The sequence below is a fragment of the Rhinolophus sinicus genome, linkage group LG06 (genome assembly GCF_036562045.2).
Source record: "Rhinolophus sinicus isolate RSC01 linkage group LG06, ASM3656204v1, whole genome shotgun sequence".
Taxonomy (NCBI): Eukaryota; Metazoa; Chordata; class Mammalia; order Chiroptera; family Rhinolophidae; genus Rhinolophus; species Rhinolophus sinicus.
The window spans coordinates 22,887,108-22,911,750 of NC_133756.1; the positions used below are offsets into that span (position 1 = coordinate 22,887,108).

At 55.2% G+C, this 24,643-nt stretch overlaps 1 protein-coding gene across 4 annotated transcripts in view; it reads right to left on the bottom strand.

Annotated features, from left to right (window-relative positions):
- Positions 1 to 24,643, bottom strand: part of GLIS1 (GLIS family zinc finger 1) — a 212,687-nt gene that overhangs the window by 18,485 nt on the left and 169,559 nt on the right. For all 4 annotated transcript variants that reach the window (XM_019742765.2, XM_019742763.2, XM_019742764.2 and 1 more), the window contains exon 5: positions 4,298 to 4,459. In XM_019742765.2, the coding sequence (XP_019598324.2) occupies positions 4,298 to 4,459 (162 nt within the window). The remainder of the gene's footprint in view (positions 1 to 4,297; positions 4,460 to 24,643) is intronic.

Sequence of the window (24,643 nt, forward strand, 5' to 3'; positions counted from 1 at the left end):
GAGTGAAATGAAGTGGCTGGAGAGGAGGAGAGGGAACAGAGAGGGACAGCACGGTGCCAGGAGGGCACGGACATGGGGTCAGGCTGGGGTAGAGCAGGGCCCCAGGCTGGGAGTGGCTGACGAAACCTGGCAGTGGCGCCACAGTCCCCAGACTGCTCTCTGGTCCTTGGCCCGACAATCACGGGAGGCCAGAAGGGAACTGAGTCTCAGACACTGGCCTGGGGAGGCTGGGGGTCTGTGCCTTTTGTGTCCCTTTCCCTTGGGGCTCCCGTCGCTCATCTAGAACAAATCCATGCTCACAGCCTCCCCTGGTTTCTGCCCAGGCCCCACCCTGCTCTTTGCGCCTCCCATCTCCCCTCACGCTCATAGCCAGGGGGCCTTTCTCACACAGCTGGCCATGCTGTACCTTCTAAACACTCCCTGGCTCCCTGGGGCTTTGGATACAGCCCATCTCTGGCCACCAAAAGCCCTTTGCGACTTGGGCCCTCCTTACGTCTCCCGCTCCTCCTGCCCCTGCCTCCAGCCCTCGTCACCTCCTCTTAAAGCCCTCCTTGAATCTTCTTCCCACCTCTACCTCCTGAGCGTCCCATCGGCAGCACTGTCTACCTGCACTGCTGGGTTTGTCCACTGTCCTTCTCCACCAGGTGGTGAGTCTTCCTCAGGGGACAGTCCCTTGATCCCTGTCAGGTCTCAGGGATGGGCCCAAGGCAGGGGCTCCGTGGCTATAACTGGATTCTGAGCTCTCCCACGGGGGATACCCCTACGCCCTACTTGGGGACTCCAGCTGCTACTGGGGCTTAAAATCCCAAAGGCTTCCCTTTTGGAACACACCTCGTGGTTCCTATTTCTCTAGGCCCATTGGCCTCCAGTAACTGTAGGGGACAGGAGAATGTTTGGAGGAGGTGACACCTCTTAGATTAAGTACCAAGGATCTCTGTGTTCCTGTCAGACACACCCACATGGAATCGCCCCCCAAACCTCAAGGTAACTCTGCCCTGTGGACCGAGGCGAGGTTAGGTGACCTCAGACCCAAGGACCCATGCGGAGAGGCAAGCAGAAAGAGAAGACTGTACCTTGGTCCTGCCACGGAGAGTTGCCAGGTTAAAGAAATGGAGGAGAGCAAAAAGAGAGAGACAGCGGTGAGAAGCTTGCCTCGCTGTAAGGAAGGTGTGGGGGTGGGAGGTGGACAGTACGCCTCAGACCCGCCCCCACCCAACCACACACAGACAGACATACATGCACACACAGACACACAGACACATGACCCCTTTCCTATCGGCCTGACCCCACCCCAACATATGCACACACACATACCCCTTCTCATGGGCCTGACCCATCCCAACTCTCTCTCTCACTCTCACCCTCAGTCTCCGGTTCTGCCCTGCCCCGCCCCAGGCTCTGTCCCTTGGGGACACTGATACAAATCCACACGCTTTTGTAGAAAAGCAGAGTTCCTTGTGTGCAGGTGCACTCGTCTGGAAGGAGGGCACAAGGCCCATTTCCATGTTTGTTTTCTCAGGGCTTGACATGCACAGAAAAGTCCTCCGGCCCAGCGCCCCTGTGAGCCCTCAGGAAACCCTGTGGCTGTCCCAAGCAGCAGCCAAGTCACAGGCCTGGAGTCACAGCACAGGCTCCATAGCCTGGGTCATAGCCTGGGTGTGAGGATGGAGCACCGCGGCTCCCAGAGCCCTCCAGGTCGGTGCTCACGTACCGAGTGCGCCCCCCTATGTGCAGGCACCTGCCATCTGTAATGCCCTTTCCGTCTCACACTCACCCTTGTGAGAAGCCTCCCCCTTTGCAGATGAGGAAATTGAGGCTGATGCTTTGCCCAAGATCCCAAGTGAATAAGAGTGTGCCCACGACACTCTACTAGGGCACCTCCTCTAGTCAGCAGCGGATTGTCCAGGGCAAAGAAGGGATTATCACCTCCATGTTGCCATTGGGGAAAACGAGGCCAGAGCGGGCAGTGGCTTAGTCAGGGAGTCTGAGGCAGTCAGGACTGGAGCCCTGCACCCAGTGCCTGGGACATGGCAGGCTTTGGTCAGCATTCTGTCAGCACACAGGAAAGGAGGGACTCATATTTCCTGTGGAGATGGTGTCAGGCTATATATCTGTCATCTCAGTTGATTCCCATCTCTCTCTTGTGAGGTAGGTATTTGAGGAAACTGAGGCCCAGAGAGGCTAGCAGTCATTCCTTGGACTTCTGGGACCAGGTGGAAGGCCAGGACTAGGCTCCAGGCTGGTCCTCTCCAGTCTGTTCCACCACTTTCCTGCCCATGGACAGAGTCCCGTGTTCTCTGGTACCAGACGGGAGCTGGAGACATGACGGGGTCCCCTCTGGAAAACAAGATCCAGCCTGCATGGGGCTGAGTGGCTGGGCCTCGGAGCCTCGGGGGCTGGGACAGCAACCCAGCCACTCAGAGCTGCCTGTGATGTTTACATGGGGCTGTGTGCAAGCAGGGGTTGGGCCTGGCAGCTGCATCTCCCAGGCTTCACCAGGACCTTCTGGGGTGATGCAGGCCTGACACAACCCTGCGGGCTCATTCTGGGCTTGAGCTGACCTAGGCCTCGGAGCTCTGTTCACACACCAAGTGGGGTCCAGAGGCCTATTGGTCTGGGGCTGGGTCCAGGAAATGCAGTCAGGAGGGAGGGAGGAAGGGGTAAGTCAGGGTGGGTGACCCTGAGAGGCCTGGAGGGACAGTGCCCAGGCCTGGGGGGAGGAGGTACAGACAGGCCTGGTGCTGTTGGTGCTGCCGTGTGGCCTCTGGGAGACCTAAGCAGGGTGCTGGGGCACAGTCTGTGCCTCTCAGGGCCTGGGCTGGGACCCAGGGCTGGGTGTGTGAGAAGGTAATGAAGGCAAGCATTTGACCCAGGGTTTGCATCCCAGCTTTGCCACTTACTAGCTGGGCGACAGACAGTGACGTCATTTCTCCTAGTCTCAGGTTCTTTATTTGCAAAATGGGGATAATGGCCCCGACCTTGTGGTTGTCACCAGGATTAAACGGGGGAAGTATGTGTAATATGGAGGTGGGGAAGATGTCTAGAACCTTCTGCCCAGGGCCTGGCCTGAACCCAATCCATGACTTCCCTATTTTCTGCCATCCCCCCATCTTTTTCGGGTCTTGTTTTTCCCAGCTATAAAAGAAGGAGTTCGGACCAGAGGGCCTCCAGCTCGGACCTCTGTTGTTTTGAGGCCTCCAGGTTACCCTGGGGGGGGGGGTGTTGATCCCCCTTTTGGGCCTCCGTTTCCTCATTTGTGTATCTGCGTACTAGACGGGCTGGGCTGGACAGCCACTCAGGTATCCTAGCCCCTACCAGCAGAGTTCCCCAAACATTTACATGAAGAGAGGAGACACAGGTAGGCCAGGGTCCCAGACTGGCCTCTGGCTGAAGACCTGTTTCCTGGTGCACAGGTGGGCTGGGGTCCTCCCAGGCCACATGCACCCCCTCACATGGGCCCTGTGAGACTGGGGTGAGGCGCAGCTCTGAGTCAGCTCTGCTACCTTCTAGCTGAGCAGGCACTGAACCTCCCAGAGCCCTGCTTTCCTCATCTGTCAAATGGTTAGTGACCCCCTGACTGACAGGGTCAGTAGGAAATCCTGGGAGACCATGACTTAGGAAGTGCTCTGTTAACTGCTGAGGTGTGTATTCACAGAGGTAATGCTTGCACTGACCCTGGAAAAGCCACTGGTTGTCTCACTGTCTTGGAGGTGACATACAGGCACCTGGGGCCAGGTCACTATTCCAGGAGCCTGGAGTCTTAGGACCTGCTCCCCTCAACTCCTCACCCACCGGGCTCAAGGGGTGAAAAATGGCCTTGAAGAGCCTCTGGTCTGTCTCTATGGAGAACGGAAAGGAGGGGCAGGGAGAGACTGCTCTGGGGGTGGCTGACCACTCAGGCCTGGGGAGAGGACTCGGGATGGTGAGCTCACCCTCTCCATGGGGATATGCAAGGCCACGGTGCCTTGCTAGACTACAGCAGTGGTGCCCAACGAGGGGACACTTTACTCCCTCCTCCCCAGGACATCTGGGAATAATGTCCAGAGGAATTTTTGGTTGTCACAACTGGGAGATGGGAAATCACTGTCTAGTGGATAGAGGCCAGGGATGCCACTAAATATCCTATAATGACAGGACTTCTCTCTCCTCTCAAACAGTCATCCTTACCAAATGTCAACAGGGCTCAAGGATGAAGGCAGGGTTTCTGCATGGACCCCGGCTCCCGTCCTGCATTTGCCATGTGGGGGGGAGTGCACGTCCTGCCCCCTCCCGCCCTCGCCTCCCCCGTCAGGCCTACCGTGTCGAGGTGGGTGCGCTGGTGCTTGGCGCGGTCACTGGAGTTGCTGAAGGCTTTCTGACAGCCTGGGTGCTGGCACAGGTATGGCTTCTCGCCCGTGTGGCTCCGCAGGTGTATCTTGAGGTTCTCCAGCCGTGAGAAGGCCTTGCTGCAGCCTTCAAACTGTGGGAGAGGCTGGTGAGGGGTGCTCTGCAGCCCCTGTGGGCCTCCCACCCAGCCTGGAAATGGCCCCAGCATCCTCTTCCCTTCCCCCTCCCCAGCACCGTGTCCTGCTCGAGGTGTCCAGGTGCCCTGGCTCAGCAGCTCCCCATGACGTACTCAGAGCCCATGCTCTCTCTGGGAAGCCCTGATAAGTACAGAAACAACTGCACCCCTGACTTAGAAGTGGCCACTAGGGCTGGAGAAGAGAATGGTCTTTCCATCTGTGTATCTGGAAGGATCCCTTCTCCAATGGCATCTGGAAACAATGGCTGCTCTGACAGCAGCACAGCCCTGAATGGACAGATGGCAGGCACGTGTCGTAGTGCAGAGAGCCCTGGTTTTGACAGCCCTCGGCCTCCCTGTGCTTTATTTCCTTGCCTACAAATTTGAGACTGTGTGGCCACCACTCGGGGCTGAAATGAGGGCCCCAAGGGGTAGGACACTGACTGTCAAAGGGCCTGCCCATCTGCAGCACAGCTTCAGCTGACTGCTGTCAGCACAATGACCACATGTGTAAACTTGGGGTCTTTGATGAATCATTTGGCCGTTTAAGCCATCCAAGGCCCACCACATACCAGGCCCTGTGCTGGGCAGTGGGCATGCAGTGGGTGTAGCACAAACACGTGATGCCTCTGGGGGGAGGTGGGGGTGGGGGTGGCAAATGCAGCGCCCTCCTCCTGTGGCCCCAGGTCAACCTGATCCCAGCAACCTCTGCCCAGCTCCAACCTCTCTCCCTGGAATCCTCTAATTTCTAACCCTCCCTCCCTATTCTCCACACCGCTGCCCAGAGGCAGGCTCTGACGTAGTAACGGGACCCTGCTGCTCTCTGCTTAAAGCCCTGTGGGCCTGGCATCGAACCCGCTGGACTCCCACCACTTACTCTCTGTCTCTAATAACCATCCATCCAATCCCCGCCCCCCCGTGACCCCCCAGCCTTCGAAGTCCAGCTTAAATGCTACCTGGTGGAGGAAGAGATAGCCGCCTGGTGTGACTGGCTGCTCCTTCCTGCTTCTCCCCACCCACTGTCTGGCCCGTCCTCCCGTGGTGTGTGCAGCGGTAAGGGGGATTCAACACTGACCCACACCTCTCTGTCCGTCCAGAACTGCTGCTGGGTGTTTAACCACAGAACAACCCATCAAGTGTGTGGCCTCAACGTCCCCACCTCAGAGACGGAGGCTTCCCGTGGTGATTGCAGGAAAAGACAGGATGCAGGCCACGTCTGATGGCAAAGCCCAAGTGGCTCTGCTACCAGCTGCCTTCCTGGGGCAGGTGGGGGTGGGGTGACCCTTGAGGAGGATGAGAGCAGAGGACGCCAGTTCCCTCTCCTGAGCCATCGGTTTCATCCCCCAGGCCAGGGTTGAACTGCCAACCAGATCAGGCCCCTCGTGACCCCATGCCTCTGAGCCAGACCAGCAGCGTCTCCCAGGGCCCGCAGTCCCACCAAGGCCCCTCTCCACCCTTTCTCTGGGCTTATCTGCAGGTGGAGGAAGGAGCTGACAGCGCCCGCCTGTGTCCACATTTGGAAGACATAACCTCCGTGTTTTCTGAGCTGGCACTGGGTTCGTTTTTGTCCCTACCTCCCAACTTTAAAGGTATCTTCTCCATTAATAGTTTACGGGTGGGAGCCTGGAGGGAACTGCAGGTGGATTCAGACCCAGGCGCCCACCTGGCTTATTTTCTCACTGACAGGTCAGTGTCCCCATCCAGGGCAGTTTAGCACATTTGGTCATTTTTGGTGTGGGCTGTTCAGTTGGACTGACCAGCTCCAGCCCTGTGCTGGGTGAGGCCAAGTCAGAGAGACAACCTGACCCGGGTCCTACCCCCAGGAGCGCAGAGCCCACGAGGAGGCACACACATACATCGTCAGGAAAAAACACAGCAGCCAGAAAGGGCCGAGGGGTAACACGAGGCCACAGCAGCACAGAGGCGGCACCTAACCCGCCTGGGAAAGGTAAGGCATCATAGGTGGGGGCTGTAGCAGCTCGGAGAGACATGCAGTCAGGCACGTACCACGGAGACATTCGCTTCACTCAGTCCATGCCCAGCTGAGCCCTGAGCAATGACCAGGACACCACAGAAGAGTGGGGCGATGGACACTAAAGGCCAAGGGAGGCAGGCCCAGGGGCACCAAAGTGCGGGGCGGGCACAGAGTCCCTGTGGAGGCCCCTCTGGGGCTGAATGGGGGGTACACACTGGGGGTATGGGGTGGGCTCTAGTAGGTGAGGAACCTAAAAGGAGATCAGAGGCCAGAGAGTGGGGGCTCAAATGGCAGGCTGAGGAGTCTGGACTCCACCCTGGGGACAGTGGCGACCACAGAAGGGCCGTAAGAAGGGAGGGCACGGAGCCAGATATGCACGTGGAGAAGACCCCCCACCACTTGGGCTGCTGATAACATCTAGGGCTGGTGAGAAGGCAGGTGTTGCGTCACAGCTGAGGGTCACCGAGGCCGGATCCAGGGCAAAGGCAGCAGGACAGGGTGGAGACCAGGCCAGACGTGCCCGCCAGACATGAGCACAGGGCCCAGAGACAACGACCGGTCCGGGACAAGCTCCCTCCCCACCTCTCCCTTGAAGGTCTAGCTGCGGGTCCAAAGCAAGCTGCCCACAGCTGGGTTTTAGACGCTGTTCTGCTTCCTACTTCCAGATGTGCCTTTTCCATGCATCCAAACCAGAAGGAAATCCTTTCTGGGGAGTAAACAGACCACAAGCCACACCCCTTGCTCTTCTGCGATGGCCTTATGCCAAGTCCACCCCAAAGTGAGCTGGAGAGGGGCCGCCTCTCGGCACCCAAGTGGTCCCGGAGTTCCTCTCTGGCCCGAGCTGCAAAGGCAGATATCTGAAGCAGAGCCACGATAACTCCTCAGGTGCTGCGTGATTTTCCTGCGCGTGGGAGGGTCCACCGGCCTCTGGAGAATCATCTCTTCTACTACATCATTTCCCCACGAGGGTCTGTACGCCTGTCTGGCCACCCTTCTGTCTCAGTCCAGTTTCTCCCACCCTCCATGCCGCTGTTCAGGCCACGCCCCTTCTGGGGCACCTTCCCTTCCAGCTCGCTGACAATTAATGCATATATTTTTCAAGAGCTCAGGATCTGCTGCTTGGTTCACTCTCTTCCAATATGGCCCCAAACCCTCTCCCTACTGCACACACCCCAGGTGTCACGCTGTAGCCGCAGGGAGCAGTGAGTGACCCATTGAAGGCAGTAGGAACTTCCGTGCGCCCAAGCCTTTGCTGGAGCTGTCCCCTCAGCCTGGTCTGCCCTCCTTCCTTCGCTCATTTAGCAGACATCTACTCACCGTGCTCAAGCACCACCTCCTCTGAGAAGCCTTCCCCAACCTCCCCAGCCCTCCTCGGCGAGTGGATTAGGTTTCCACTGAACACTCACCGCCTTCCCTCTATGCCTCCAGTTTGAGGGCAGGGCTGGCATCGCATTCAAGGGCAAAGGGTGGGTTAGACATGTGATCCAATGGGGGTAAGAATGGGGGTTTCTGGGCCGGGGGCTGCATTGCCCCTGTGAGAGCACTTCTTCCCCGCACTGTTCATCAAGGTACCACAGACCTGGGCATGTGCCCTGTGCCCATGCCACACCCAGCCTTGTCCTGCCCCTGCCCCCAGAACTCCCCAAAGCTGAGTTGCAGGCTGGCCAGGGTGGCATCGTTTCAGGTAGAATCAGAGGTAGCAGCAATGGAGAAGGGGTGCTGCCCGTTAGGACTGGGCTGGGATGAGGAGCCCCCAGTAGCTCTGGCAGAGCAGCGCCCCCTTCCGGGCCGCACCCCAGACATGCGGGGCCTTGCAGATGTGTGGGCTCTGTTTGCAGCTGCCTCCAGGGTCTCCTCCATCCTTCCCGTCAACAACCACACCGATGGCCTAACAGAGGCAGAGAAAGGAGGACAGAAACACTCACGGGGTCAGCACCTACGTGTGCTCGCTGCGGGAGCGTGAGGGGGACCAGCACAGCGGCTGCCGCAGGGCTCTGGTGGGGGACAACCCAGGCTGCTCCACTTATGAATGAGCTAAGGCGAGGCCTTCAACTCTTTGAACCTCGGTTTCCTCATCTACAAAACGGGGTGAGTTCTACCAACCACAGAGGGTGGTTGTGAGGATTAAGTGAAATAATGTGCAGTAAGTGTTTATACTGGCACCCAATGTCGTCACTGGAACTGTCATTTAAGGCTGCAGAGCAGGTAAGTAGTGGAGTGGCATTCTGCCTGGGTGGCAACTCCTGGTCCTTCTGCCCCTCGGCAGAGTTGGAAGGGGTGCGTGCGTGTGTGTGTGTGTGTGTGTGTGTGTGTGTGTGTAAGACATGTCTCACTGAGCATGGCAGGCTCCCTCGTCCCATGTCCTGTTTCCACCTCTCACTCCTTAACCCCTCACCTCACTCCCTACCCTCTTCTCCAGCCTGATATCTAGACATTACTTCTCACCACACCCTGGGCTCTCAAGCCTTGGCTCAGGTGTATCTGGGTGTCAGCCGAGGGATGGGGCCTGAAGCAGGCTGGGGACAGCTCAGAGGGATATATATGCGCCTCAGTAGCTCCTGCAATGGGGAGTTAGCCCAGGCTGTCCTGGCTCCGTCTCTGACCAGCAGGCACCTGGGCAGGTCTGCGCCCTCCCTGGGGAGCCAGGACCTGGCAGGGCTCACACAGTGGCAGAAGGGCCTGCTCTGGAATCCAACAGCTGGTGCTCCTGCTGTCTGATAGCTGGCAGCTTCACCAGACAGCCCCCAAGACCCCTCCGGCTCTAAGGCGTTAGGAGTCTAGTTCTGAACTGTACATACAAGGAGCTCCGCTCCGCTCAGGACCCTCCCGGGCTCATCGTGCCTTCTGACCCCCGGCCAGTGCCTCTAGCCTGGCATGCGAGACCCTCCGCTGTCTGGTATGCCGGAGCCCAGGTGAAGGGTCCCGACGTGGAAAGCAGGCAGCCCTGTGAGCTTGGTGAGTCGGTGCCATTCTCTATGCCTGTTTCCTGCGCTGTAAAGTGACGATGATGGTGACCACTCAGAGTGCCGTGAGGGTGGGGCAACGTGCACACCGCATGGCACTCAGTGAGGAGGACCTGCCGCGTCGATGCCACTGCTGTGATGTGCTGGGCGTGTTCCTGTCTTGCCCTGAGGGAGGATACCAGTGTGGGTCTGCTTTCACTCAGGCCCCTGGTTGATGTGCTCCCATTGATTGGTCTGGCCCTAGAGCCTTTGCCATGCCAAGCCCGTTCGGGTGCTAGAAGCAGCTCCCAATGAGAGCGAGGCAGCCTTTTGGGGGTGGGAATAGTTTGAAGGGGCCCCATCCATCAGCTGCATGGGGGCTAAGTGGGCAGCAGGGAGAGGTGCCCCACCACTGTTGTGTTGTGGGGGTACAGTTGCTGCCAGAAGGGAAATGTGGGTCTTGCTGAAGCAGAAATAGAGCTAACAGGTACATCCCTGGCTTTGGGCATCAGTTTCCCCGAGGGGGGTGGAGGATGGGCCCCTCAGGCAATGCCACTGTGACCCAAGAGTGTAATGATGCTTCCATGGGGTCCGTACCCCAGGGGGTGGAGCCTTTCTGACATTCTTCTCCTACCTCCAAGTCCCCCCCCCCCAATCCCCTGAGTTCTAGGGAATATGTTGCCCTGGGCAGAACCCTTCCTCCCTGCTCTCAGGGTCCAGGTATACAACCCCGAGGGGCAGACCCCCTGGGATGCCCCCCACCAGTTGTGAGGGTTGGGTATCTGTCTGTAGGGGACAGAGAAATGCCGTCTCTTAAACATCTTACATGCCTGCCTTCTTCTCTTCTCACCTGCCCACTGTCCTGACCCACCACCTGGCATTTCTCTGGTGCCTGTACCAGCCCCTTCCCTGTCTTCTGCCTGGCCCCTCCCCTCCCATCCCAACTCATTTCCATATGGCATCCAGAATCCAGACCAAACACTTAAGGCTATGGGTCTGTCCAAGATGCTCTCGGGCTGGTGTGACTTGGCCCCTGATGATGGCTTGGTAGTGTCTGTCTCCCCCAACTCCCACACTGCTGTGTTTCAGCATCAGAGAGATCTGGGTGCAAATCCTGCCTCCACACTTCCCAAGTGGATGACCTTGGGCAAGTTCATCTCACTTGTTGGAGCCCAGATTCCTTATCTGTAAAATGCGCACACCTGGGCACAGGTAGAGGGGCGTTCTCTGCGCACGGGGTACATGCAGCATACCATGGCCCAGAGCCCTAATGCCATCTGTGTCCACCCAGCGAATTATCTGAGCACCTCTTATTCAGGCTGAATCTGAAATGCACCAGCTCCAATAACCAAACACACAACAGACTTATCTGGCTAGGAGTGAAGGCTCACGTGCCATGGATAACAGAGAGTGTGGCTACAGTGCGTAGGGGGTACACAGACAGGGGAGAAGTAACAGAAGGGACACCTATCAGTCTAGAAAAAAACTGTAAGAATGGATGTCAGGTTTTTATTATTTACCTTAAAATGCATAAACATTAAAATATATCCTAAGATGAAATAGGGGTGAATTCAGAGTGATGGAAGTAACTGGGCGACATCCTCCTAACACCTATCAGGGGCCGGCAACTGTGTGTGTTACCTTTAATCGTGACAACACGCCCTGCTGGTGAGGCTCTTTCCCAGTCCTACTCTGCAGATGAGGAAACTGAGGCTCAAAAAGGGGATATCAGTGGCTCCATAGCCAGCAATTAGCAGAGCTGGGATCTGATCTCAAGTCTGACTAATGTGCAAGGCTGTCTACATGTGTCCCTAACCACTCTGGCCAACTACCTTAGGGACCCCTATATGAAGCACCAAAAACATGTCTGGCACTCAGGAGCTATTACTTGGGCTCACTCAGCGCTTTCCAACTGGGCCCTTATCCTGGGTTCCCTCCCCAGGCAAAGACCAGGACCATCAGATGCAGAGTTGATGCCAGGAAAGGCGGACACGCTCCTTCTTCCCGGCCCCTCAAGACAGGCAATGCCACCACACAGTAAGGAAAATCAAGGCGGCACAGCGGAGAAGAAAGAGCCCCGCTGATGCATAGAGCACAGAGGCTTGAAAGGCCCAGTTTCCACATGTGGGGTGTGTTACCAAAGAAGATTAAAATAATGGGGAAAATACCCCAGGAACCGTGAAGCCCTAGACCATCTGGAGTTTTATAGTAACAGGCAGGGGAAAATCAGAACCTAATTGAAAAAAGTCCACTGCAATCCATTACCGCTGTGTGCAGCTCACAGAACCAAGGGCAGGAGATGAAAGAGAGAGGAGAACTATCTCGGAGCTGGGGAACGGGCACCCTCCTCCCCTCTAGGCCAAGCCTGAGGACCCTTCAAGCTCGGGCTACGGGAGGGAGAGGGCACTGGGTCAGATGGCAGAATCTGCAACGCTGGGCTCACCACACTCAGGTAGCTGCCCTCTCTGTGCCTTCCCCCCATGGGTCGAAGGGCTAAGCGAGATCATTCAGGGAAGCACAAGCATGGTGCCAGCTGGTGCCTCTGGCCCCCAGGGAAGGGTTGAGGGCACTGTGTCACACGTGAGGTGTGGGACACTGGGCTACAAGCTGAAGGCCATGAGGTCACTCGGGGGTTTGTGCTGGGGTCCCACTGACAGCCACAAACTTGGGCAAGTCACCTCCCATCACTGTCCTCATTTTTCTTGTCTCTAAAATGGGGCCACTACAAATGGCTGTTAGAAGTAAATAAAAGGACATGCTCAGTGTAGGACCTGGCACACAGTGGGTACCTAACGAATGTCAAGTTTCCTCCCTGCAGCTGACATGGCCCAAAGAGGAGGGAGGCCCCGGTTTCTCATGCTCTGGCTAAGGATCTCGGCACAAAGGGTACGGAGGGGGTTTGGGGGAGCAGGGCATGGGCGGGAAGGGGAGGAAATGTCTCCACTTTTGGCATTTGCCAGTGACTTGCTTCTAAACAAACACATTTCTGGTTTAAGGGTAAAATATATTGGGTTACAGCAGTCTGGCAGGCCGTTCGGGGATCAGCTTCTCGTTTTTGTACAAACTTTTAACTTACTTTGCAACAATGATTTGGAGGGAGAACTGTGTGGTGCCAGATCCTTCTCTAAGATGTCAAATGATTCTATGCTTGGCCAGCTTGAAAGGCCATCCAGCTGGGAGCTGAGGTCCACTCCCCAACCCCACACCCTGGGGGGGCACTCTGGCCCTGAGGTCACTGTCCAATGGGTCCCGATGGGGTTTCCACGGGGTGGCACGGGGAGAGGATGTCTCCTTAGAGCCTGTGCTTGCCCAGTCCTGGTGGGGGGGAGGTCAAGGCAGGAAGGGGAGGAACAAATGTGGAGAGGGTTCTGGGAGGTGAGGCTGGAGGGCACCGGCCTGGACTCTGCTCTGCGAAGCCCCTGAGGGTCCGGTCCAGCTTCGGGTACACAGCGCTGTCTGAATAAATGAACGAACAGGCAGATGTGTGCAGGAGGGAGACTGACTGTTAACAGCAGCTATCACATTTTATGTACCCGGGACTGGGCCCAACTCTCCCTAAACACATCTCCTCCGTCCCATTAGGCCAGCACAACCGCCGCCCCCCCCCGCCCCTGCCATTGTTACAGAGGCAGAAACTGAGGCCCCCAGAGATGATGTGTGAGTCCCAGAGCTCATGAGGGTGGAGCCTGAATGTGACTCCAGCGCCTGAGCTCTGTGCCCTGGGCCACACTAGTGTCCCCAGCAGCCTGGACCAAGGCTGTGCCATGAAATCTGAGGCTGGTGTGGGAGCTCTTAGCATCTGCTCAGCTCTCTAGGCCTTCACACCATCTAGAGAAGCTGGAAGGCTGAGGCAGGGGTTGGGGCACACAACAGGCAAAAGGAGAATGGGCTGGAGGGATGGCCAGAGACACGCCTCGCTCCCGGAGCCGGGCGGGCTGCGCCTGCCTTTAGGAGGATGTTTCTAAGATGGGGATGGGGTGTGTGGGGCGGGTGTACACCCCTCACCAGGACTGCACTGAAGGCTCTGGGCTTGGCCTTTACCAGCTTGGCCTGTCCAGGCAAGAAATGGGTTTCTGTTCCCAGCCCGTGAGGACCAAGAGGGCTAGGCCACCCTTCCAGGGGTGTATGGAGGCCCCAGAAGTAGGAGGTGGAAGAGGGGACTGAGTCTGCTCACCAAGGAGACAGGTGGGATGCGGGGAGCCCCTCAGGCTGAGTTGTGGCGACATCGTTGGAGATGTGGAAAGAGGCTCGGCGAGGGGCCAGGGCCCAGCAGAAAGCAAACTGCACAGAATGACTGACACATACACACACTGAGCCACCAGCCACAGATCTGGCTACGCAGACACACACACTCTGACACTCTGACGCCCCTCCTGACCAAGCCACACGTCAAAGACACAGTCCCAGGACACCAACACACAGCACTGGCTGACATACACATGACTCCTGTCACAGAGATACACAGGCCAGCACACACATGCTCACACATATACCCAAGGACACGCAAGCCCGAGACCCCGCCACAGGCACAAACGTACAAATTCCGCAGACCCCAGACACTGACACACAGCTTGGGGCCCAGCCCAGCGCAGGCCATAAACTGGCCGATGCCTCAGCATATGATGACCTCGTGGGGGTTTGTGTGCGCTCAGGGAGAAGACATTCACCCAGAGACAACATCCAGAAAAGGCTTCCCAGAGGTCAGTGCATAAAGACATGTCCTCACTCACACATTTCTACATCCAACATGCCAGACCCATGGACAGTCATGTTCCTACACACCTCTCTCCTCGCCTCCAGGGAGCCCCGCGGGAATGGCGTTGAGGCTGCAGGCAGGAGGGCCTGAGCCCCCTGTACCTCCCGACTTTCCTGGACTGGCCTTGGCTTTGGGGAGGGCACGCATGGCCTGAGAGAACCCCAAGACAGGGCTGCAGGCCACTCTTTGGCCCCCTGACCTCTAGCCCAATGCCTCCTCCGTCCTACCTGCCACCGGCCACACCTTCTCGCCTCCAGGCCTCTGCCCAGGCCGTGTCCTCTGCTCACAAGGCTCCCCTTTCGCCTGTCCAGTAGGCCCTGTCCCTCTAGGCTTGTCTCAAGCCTCAGCGTCCACCCACCCACCAACCAGGCCTTCTCTAATCCTCCTGCTCCCGCCCTTCTCCGAGGCCACCCTTCCCGTTCAGCCCTGGTGCTAGGCCACGACTGCCTGTCTCACTGCCCGCCCGGGGTCAGACACTGCACGCTCCCTGGGGTCTTGCCTGCGGCCTTTCCGGCTTCTAGGAGTTCACGCCCAAGAGGGAAGGCAGGCCCAGGCAGGAGACCACATGGCAGCCACTCCATCTCAGCAGCCAACTGAGGAGCAGAAGCACATGGTGTCATGTGCTGAGGCGGCACATGGCCCATGTGGTACAGCATCCGGCCATAGGAGCGGGGGGAGGTGTGAGTGCTGCTTCAGGAGGAGGACGGAGGGGCCAGCATGAATCAAAGGGTCCTCTGCAGCCTCCACCTCCAGCCCTCGCTCCCACAGCCGGCACAGGATGTTTCCCGGCATCGGCGCTGCCCATGTTCAGGTCCGACTCCTTCTCTTCCTGGCCTATGGGAACCTCAGTGCTCACAGTGCCAAATACGGTGCCACACCTGGCCTCAGACACCTGTGATGGACAATAGGGTGTGGCCTTGGTACTGGCGGCAGGACAGTTAGTCCCCTTTTCGACTCTTCTCATGAATCCCAAGAAGGAACAGCGGGGATGGGTCCAGGGTGTGAAAAATATCAAGGTCTGAAGACCTGATTCCAGCCCTAGCTCTGTCCCAGGTTGCTACGTGACCTTAAACCAGTCACTTACCTTCCTTGGGCTTAATTACCCAGGGCCACCTGCCCAGGATGGGTAGGGGAGTGGGGTGAATGTGTACCAGGGTCACACAGGTGGCAGTTGCATCAATGCCGAGCCTGGCATGACCCATGGCACCCTGGGGTTACCAGGGGAGGAAAGAGATCGAATACATTCCCCCCATCCCCTAAAAGAAAACCTCACGTTGGGTCACTGGGAATCATTACAGGTGTACAACACGCAAAGCTCCCGTCTGAGGTCATGGGTGGGTGGGAGCAGCCTGCCCAGTGTGTACCCAGGGCTCAGATGCCACCAGGATGTCCCAGTAGGCTCTGGGCCCCCACCTGGTGAAGGGGCAATGTTCCGAACCAGGCCTGTGAGGGGCAGGACTGAGGCTGGGCAGCTCTAGGGGCAGCAGGGAACTCTGGGGGTCATGGTGGGGGTGGGGGAGTCACAGAGGGACGTGCTCAGTGTCAGGAGGGACCCTATCGTGAGGAGGTGAGTGACCGGTTCACACATGCTCAGGAACAGAGCCCGGCAACATGTCCATTAGGGCTGCTTGGAGGGTGCCACATGGTTCTGAAGTTACCTTTAGGGCATCCAACGAGTCTAAATCGGGTTGGACCTGCCCCCTGGGGCCCGGCGGGATAAACAGGCCAGGCTGACCTGCTTCAGCATTGTCACCCCTCTCTCACCCACCACAGATCGACTAAGGGGCCCCAAGGTGGGCTGGCCCTGGGCTGGTGCCTGGGTTCATGGTGGGTGGGTACTTAGTCATGGGGGACGGAAGGAATGGTGACAGCCCAGCTTTCACACTCAAGCAAGTGAAGGAAGGGCAACTACAACTAGCAACCAATTACACAAACAAAAACATAGAACAAATGAAATCCAGTCCTTGGAGGGGCGAGAAGCTGGGCAGAGACAAAGGCAACCCTTTCCAGCAGCAAGTACCTCAGTCTGCACAACACCCCTCTTCCTTGGTCCTCACAGGATCACAGCAACCGCGTGAGAGGCGGGACCAGGAAGCAGAGGCTCACTCGGGGCTTCTCAGCAGCCGGCAGCTGCTGCCAATGCCTCCCCACCCCAACTGTCCCACTGTGCAAGTGGCACCTAGCTGGTTCAGCCACGAGGAGCCCCCTGGGCCAGACGTCCTGGGAAAGTCCCTCTACCTGCTGGGCCTCAGTTTTCATCTGTCAAATGGATCCGTGTAGAATAGCATTGTGCCTCTACCCGCAGGCCTCGGGAGGAGATAACTTAGCAGAAAGCTGAGCAGACAGGAGCAAGCTCCTGGCTTTTGGGTTTCAAAATTGCAGGCCTCAGGGCTGAATGGAAAGAACTCTGGAGACAGAGATGAGTCACTCACAGTTAATATTTCAGACAAGTTTTTCTGCCATAAATGCATCTGAAAGTGCCCAACCCTGGACCTGGCACAGAACGGGCTTTTGTGAATATCTGTTAATGAATGAAATAACCCGATAACAAATAAGTGAGCTTTGAGGAAAGTGGGGGGCAGGGCAGGGAACCCCTCAAATTCGTGGAGGCCAGGGCTCCTGTGCTCCTGCCCTGGAACAATGCTCCCGGTGGGATAGGGACACAGGAGGGGAAGGAAGACAAGTATAGAGGACGGGGGTCTCTAAAAAGGGAGGCTCTGAACTCTGCTCTTTCACTCCTGGGCCAGGCCCTGGGGGTGTGGACAGTACCCCCAGCTAGGCTGGTGGGATTTGGAGCAGGGCTCCTCCATCATGGGGTTCAGGTGCCCTATAGGCAGGGCTCCGGATGTCTCAGGAGATCCCACGGTCAGTGCAATGGGAGAGGTGCTGAGTCTGCCCTGGCCCCGGGCAGCCTTTCAGAGGGACGGGACACAGGTGGACTCCGGCCAAAGATGGAGCAGGATGTGGGACAGCTCAGCAGGTGCCCACAGGAGAAAACGCTCTGAGTAGGAGGAGCCCTTGGTTCAGTGTAAGCCCCCCACACTCCAGAACTTAGACGCAACTAAAAGGACAGATGGGCACGAGTCTGTGAGCTGCCTGTGATTTGCTACCCAGCATTTGTGCGCTCAGAATAGGAAGGGAGTCAAGGAAAACGTTACAGCCACATTTTTGTCTCTCTCTCACTTGTGTGTGTGGACTTCAGGTTCAGACCTGTCATCATAACACAGAGACCACCGTCTGTCCGCCTTCCTCACGGGGATGTGGGAAAGGGAGAAGGGACAACAAATGCGGCTGGAAGGCCAGCCTGTGTAGCTCTCTGTGCTCTGCCCCACTGACACTTCAGGGCCCCCGGCAGGAAGGTGCTGTATCACCCTCTTGCGCAGGTGAGGAAACAGGCTCCCAGTGCGCCTGGCTCAGGGCGCCAAGGAGTAAGGGCCGCATCAGGACCGAACCCACGGCTGTCTGACGCCGAAGCCCTGCCCTTGTTCTTGTATCACGTTCAACAAAAAGCAGAGCGGTCTATAGATTTCGGAAACATTAGGCCATGGGAAAGAAATGACTAGAAACAAAGAATTAAATGTTTCACATTATCAAAAAATTAACAGTACTACCAATAACAGCCACTACACCAATTTTCAGATTCCCTGAGAGTGATTATTTCCCTTAAGACCTAAATTCTCCAGCTGTTCAGCCCAACACAGGTTGGAAAACTCTAGAAGGGTCTGCAGGAGATGCCCCCGGGTCTGAAAGGAAAGTTATGCCTTCTGCTGGGACAAGCAGGCCCTCCAGCCCTTGCGGGAGCCTTCCATCCCTCGGGCAAGGGAAAAAAATACCCTGTGGTCAACACATGAGAGAACAACCATGCAAACCAAAAAAAATTCTAACCACATGATAAAGTGGGAAGGGGTCCTTAAGAAGAAACCCGCTGCAAGACACTTCACGGAGAACCAAGGGGGTGGGAGGGCATGCTGGGGAGCAGGGCCCCGCCCCCATGTCGGCCTGGCTGCACTGGCTGACTCAGGGGGACACCTGGAACCCATCAGCATTATGTCAGGAATAATGCAAAATTAAAACATTTAGCTTTGGCTTCTAAAATTAGGGAGGACAAAAGGAGAAGGAGGCCATTGTGCTGAGCCACTCAGCTATGACCTGGGCGGCACTAATTTACAGAAAATAAATTGCCATGTAGCACTTGAGCCCAGCTAGGGCCCTTGGGTGGCCAGCTGGGGCCGAGGACTGAGACTGAGTCCACAGCTCTGTCCTGGGCGAAGCAAGTTGGGAGCCTGGCTGGGGCTGAGGGCCCAGGTGAGGCCTTCTACTTGCTCAGTCCCCGGGGCAGTGCCAGGTATACACCCACCCTGCCACTCTCCTCACTGGCTTCCCTGTCTCCACCCTGGCTATTGCCCCCAAATCCATCATCTACCCTCCAGTCAGACAGATTCCTAGTGTGCAAACCTGCTTTGTCACTGCTCAGAATCCATCGATGGCTCCCTACTGATTTCAGGATACAACCCAAGGCCCTCAGCCTCCTCCCATCGGAACCTGTGGGCTTCCCGCTGTGCCCGGCTCCCCAAGCCCTTTTGCTTGCTAGGCTCCAGTTACACCAACTACCTGGGCTCTCAGAACTTCTGTACTTTCTGTGCTTTTGCATATGCTGTTCCTCCAGTCTAGAATTCCCTCTGGCCCAGCTCGGAGGCTCTGGGCTTTGGGGCAGGGCCTGGGCCAGACTCCTCTCTGGGTCCATTATGGCCCTGGGGTAAAAGCAGGGTGGTTGGGCTCGGCTGTGTGGGAACCCGAGACTCACACAACGTCAGGACCGACTGGCCGCAGAGGCCCTTGTGTTACAGCTGGGAGGACTGAGGCGGCCCAGAGAGCGCAGGGCTGATGAAGGCTTCTCCTGCCTCCCTCTGCCTGCTTTGTCCCCCTTCCTAGAGCAGGCTCTTCCTGCTCCTACATGCTCAGTCTGGGGTACAGAGTGCTCCAGAGCCACCCAGGCCTGAGTTCCAATCCCAACTCCTTCCAGCTCTGTGACTGGCAGAAACCACCTAACTTCTCTGGGAGTCAGTGTCTTGGTTGGCATTATGGGGATGGTGATGACAGTATAGGGTTACCCACTCCCAGGGGTGGAGAGTTAGCATCGGCACTGCTGTAACACCTCCCATTGCCACCCACAACCCCCTGCGCAGATGGACAAACGGCCAAGGTTACGGAGGACAGGGAGTCAGGGACAGGAGCGAGACAGAGGCTCGTGGCTCTGGGGAGGCAGTGTGAGCCGTTCACGAAGCCTGCCTTGTCCGGAGGCAGGAGAGAGTAGGCTGCAGTGCGTTCAGTCATTCACCAGCCATTCATTCATTTCCTCACTCACTCAGCTAAGGGCACATAGTGAAAAAGGCAAGTTACCAAACAGTATATATAGTCTGATTCCATTCTAGGAAAGCATATAATTATCACATCCACAGAGAAAAGCCTGGAAAAAATACTCTAAAATGTTCAACAGTGCTTATTTCTGAGTGGTGGAGTTAGGGATAATTTCTCCTTTCTTCTTCCTACTGCACTCTCTACATTCCACTTCCTGATACATTCTTATTGCTTTATGTTTTATACTGCTCTGCTGTGTTGAAGTTTGAAAGTCACAGAGGGCAGTTAACACTTTCACAGACTGCTCTAGGCTACAGAACTAGACTTCCTTCTTACTTCTCTGCAAGTGACTTTGGGGGAGTTGTCCTGCATCACAGGACCTGGGGATGGCCTCTCCCACCTTCCATGTGGAGCCAGAAAGACCTGAGTCAGGTCGGGACCCAACGCTTGCTCCCGTCCTATGTGATGTGGGCACAGGACTTCCCTCTGCACTCAGCTTGTGCATAAATATATAAGGACAATCCAAGGAGCTCTAGAGGGAATCTGAAGATCAAAGAAGACATGGGTGGTGACCAACTTTCTAATGTTTTGGGATGAAGCCCATGGCGATGACAGCTGTGTGCCTGCATCAGGGAACCCGAGGTCCACCCCCCTGGAGGCAGTGAGGGACGCAGAGGACACCTCACAGGGTGATGTCCCTGAGGTGGCTAGTGACTGAAGAGTCTCAGGAGACAGAGTGGCTGGTTTCATTAAACTGTGGTGACTGACAGGATCACTCCGAGGGCAGAGGACACACAGGTAAGTCTGAGCCACCTGGACGGGGGAGGGCAAGGCTGCATTTCCCTTCCCAGCAGCAGCCACAAGCACAGAGTACCAGGAAGGAGCAACTGCTCCTACAACAGCCATCTCTACAGCCTCAGCCAAACGTCTGGGGACACATCTCTGAGCCAGTTGGATGGGGAATGGGCTTTGGATCAGGCAGACCTGGGTTCAAGTCCCAGCTCTGCTGCCTACTGGCTGTGTCCTTAGGAATGTTACTCAGCTTCTCTCGTCCAGAGTTGTCTTCTGGAAAAGACTTGACACTCCTTCCTTATAGGTTTATTGTAAGGGCCAGACAGGAGATGGCCCACCACCTCTGGGGTTGGGACAGGGCTCCCCCAGCAACATGACATGCCAGTGACGGGTGTCACACTCCATGCCACCTTCACCACTGTGCCTCTGCTCCTGCCACATGCTACCTAGAGTGCCCTTCTCCTGCCACTTCACCTGGCCAAATCCTGCTCATCCTACAAGCTTCAGCTCATATGCCACCTCTTCTAAGGAGCCTCCCCTGATTTCCCTACCGTTAGGGCCGGGCTCCTCAGGGGTCCCACAGCCCCATCCTTCCCTAGTCACAACCCCTAGGACTCAGGATTGTAACCATCGGCATCTGTATCCTTCTCTCCCACCAGCCAGGGGGATGAGCAGACATAGGACGGTGCTTGTCCCACCAACTGGCCTCTCACTCCAGGGCCCAGCAATGGACTGGACAAACAGTAGGCGCGCAGGGCACGTTTGCTGACTAGAACAATCTCCTCAATCAGGGTTAGCCGCCCTTGCCCCACCGCCTGCCGTGGGTAGGGGAAAGGCTCTTTCCTTTTAATATCACAGAAGGGTGAGTTGCAAGGGCTGTTAGAGGAAGCCTGCCCACTTTACAGATAGGAGACCAGGGCTGGGGAAGAAGACACTGGCTCAAGGCCACCCATTAAGTCAGTCGTGACGCCAAGACAGGGAGTCAGGTCTCCAGATCCCGCCCAGTGCTCCCTGACCTTTGGCCTTGGGGGTACTCTCCTCCTCACACCCAGAGAAGGGCAGCAGAGCCGTCTCCTGCATCCTCACAGAACTAGCTCTTGACTCCTGGGTCCTGAGCTTTTCCATCTTTCACCGCTGGTTACTGCCTTTAACGGATAGAAGGTGTTACTTATCTCTGTGAGGTCCCATTCCTAGGCCCTGACCCAGGTGAAATCCCCCCTAATATACCTAGGCCCCCAGAACTTCACCAACAGCCAAAGCTCTCCAATGGGCCCTGCAGGCCCCCTTCAAGCCTGAAACCATAGGGCCCTGCTTTAAAATGTGTTTGCTAACTGCATGTACCACAGAGGTTTTCATCATTTTGGGAATGACTATACATTCTGGAACACAAACTTGGTGAACTGGGTGGGCTGGGTCCAGGTCTGACAAATTCTGTTGCCCTGCCTCTCTCCGTGTGCCGAGCCAAACCTGGGCTGCCAGGGATTGCCAGAGCAGAAGGGCGGTAATTTCTCATTAGAAATATGTTTCATAAAGCCCATTTCTATTTTACTCAAGGAGCCAGAGCAGCGGAAAAAGGTCCAAGTTGAGGCTCTGTGTGAGGGGGCAGTAGAGAGGACTTTTGCTTTCTTGTAAACCTGTGCTTATTGTATTTTCCATGTTTTCCGCAATAAACACATAAAACTTTCATAAATATTTATTTTTTTAAAAACCCAAGAACAGAATCTTCCTCCTTTTCCGACTCCTCCCTACTGGCCCGCCTTCCTCTTCGCTTCTTTGCCTGGGGGTGGTTCCTGCTGAACGCGGGATGAGTCCTTCCCCTCCAGCTGCCAAACTCTAACTGGATCCTGGGTCTGTGCAATTTACCTCCTCGGCAACACCCCATTTTAAAGGCGACTGTTGCCCAAGGCCACCCCAGGATTCCTGGCTGACTGGGACCTGAATGCAATCCTGTCTTGACTCCAATGTATTTCTTCTTTTCCACTCTACCGCTCTGGGTCTCGGTTTTCCCATCTGTAAAATACCAGGGAGAAGGCTGAGGATGATCCCCCGGGTCCCTTCTGGCTCTGGCAGGCCACACCTCGTGTGACTGGCTTCCTTCATTCAGCATGTTCTAAGGTCCATCCGTGTGGTAGCATGTATCCACGCTTCACTCCTTTTTATGGCTGGGTAATACTCCATTGTACAGATTTGCCACATTTTATTTATCCACTCATCAGTTGATGGACATTTAATTTGTTCTCACTTTGTGTCTATTATGAATAATGCTGCTATGAACATTCATGTCCGAGCTTTTGTGTAGACATATGTTTTCATTTGTTTACCTAGGAACAGAATTGCTAGATCATATGGTAACTCTGTACTTAATCGTTTGCAAAACTGACAGACTATTTTCCAAGGCAGCTGCGCCATTTTACATGCCCATCATCAGTGTATGAGGGTTCCAATTTCTCCACGTCCTTGCTAACACTTATTACCCATCTTTTTTATTATAGCCATCCTACCGTGTTTCCCCGAAAATAAGACCTAGCCGGACAATCAGCTCTTATGCGTCTTTTGGAGCAAAAATTAATATAAGATCCAGTCTTATTTTACTATAATATATGACCTAGTCTTTAATATAATATAATATAATATAATATAATATAATATAATATAATATAATATAATATAATATAATATAATATAATATAATAATATAATAATGTAATATAATACCAGGTCTTACATTAATTTTTGTTCCAAAAGACGCATTAGAGCTGATTGCCTGGCTAGGTGTTATTTTCAGGAAAACAGGGTAGTGGGCATGGAGTAGTAAGTATCTCATTATGGTTCTAATTTGCATTTCCCTAATGTCTATTGGTGTTAACATCTTCTCATGTGCGTTTGGCCATGTTTTCTCATTGGAGAAATGTCTATTCAAGTCTTTTGCTCTTTTTAAAAATTGCGTTATTTCTCTTTTTTGTTATTGAATTGCAAGAGTTCTTAATATATCCTGGACACAAGTCCCTTACCATAAATGTGATTGCAAAAGTAAAGTCATTCTTGAGCTAAAACAAGAGCTAATATATATACATATATATTAAAACTCCACAAGGTAGGTATTCTTTTTGTTGTTATTGTTTTTATCGCCCCATAGTACAGCTGACTAAACACACAGTGCAGTACCCTACTCAGGTCATCCATCTAGGAAGGGGCAAAGTGGAAGCTCTGGGGCATGAAGGGAATGTCACAGTGCCTCCTGGGGCTGATGGAGGCAGAGCAGCAAGAGACCCCGCAAAGGGCACCCAGGAGCCAGGGTCACCAGGTTGAGCCCACCTCACGAGGTTTTCTGTCTCCTTTACCAACCTTCAGGGATCTGAGTTCCATTTTATTCAGGAAGGAATCAGTTTCCATAGAGCCATGCCTGCTCAGAATTGGGTGAAAAGGGAATTTTCTCCCAGGAGATTCCAGTCTGGCTCAGGAACTGACCCACTGCAAATCATGGCTGAGGATGTTTTCAGCCGTCAGCACCAGAGGGAGCCTCGCTCATTAACACATTGGCAAGTGAGCATCCTGGGCTTTTCTCTGCAGCGGGTCCTGGGCCGGAAGGGAGCAGGAGGCCGTGCTGGGGAAACACAGGGCCCAGAGGGGAGAAAGTCTGGCCCCCAGGGTTTGGAGGGTTAGATGTGACCGTACGTTGAGAGCGAACACCGACTCAACACAGAGTCAGGTTCCAATCGCACTTTGATATCTCAGTTCTAGGTGACCACCCAGGCTGGAGATCAGACCAGATTTATGGGAGAAGATGGTTAATGAAATATTCTTATTATGAACTAGGAATCGTGGAAAATTAAGGAACAACCTAGATATCCAGCAGAGCGAGCAAAGCTGAGTACGTTGTACCACAATCTGCAAGATGGGATATAAAACTGCTACGAAAAACGATGCCTATGATGCTCCATGGAATCATGGGAAAGTTTTAGCCACGATGCTAAACTTATCAATGCAAATTATTGTCAATAATCCTCTCCACAACCCCACTGGGAACTGGAGGCACACAGAGATGAACACCTCACCCAAGAGAAAGTCTGGGTTGGGATTCAGACCCTTCTCACTCTAAAATCCCAGCAATACATTTTAACTCACCCCTTGCTGAGCACCTACTACGTGCCAGACATTGTGCTCAGTGCTCTCAGTGTCACACAGGGACAGGAACAGGCCCAAAGAAAACTTTCCACTCTGCTGGTTTGGAGTCATCTGCTCTCTCTTTTTGGTTTTGCAAAATTTCTAGCATATGATGACGTCCCATTTATAGAAAGAAATTCAAAATAACCGCCACT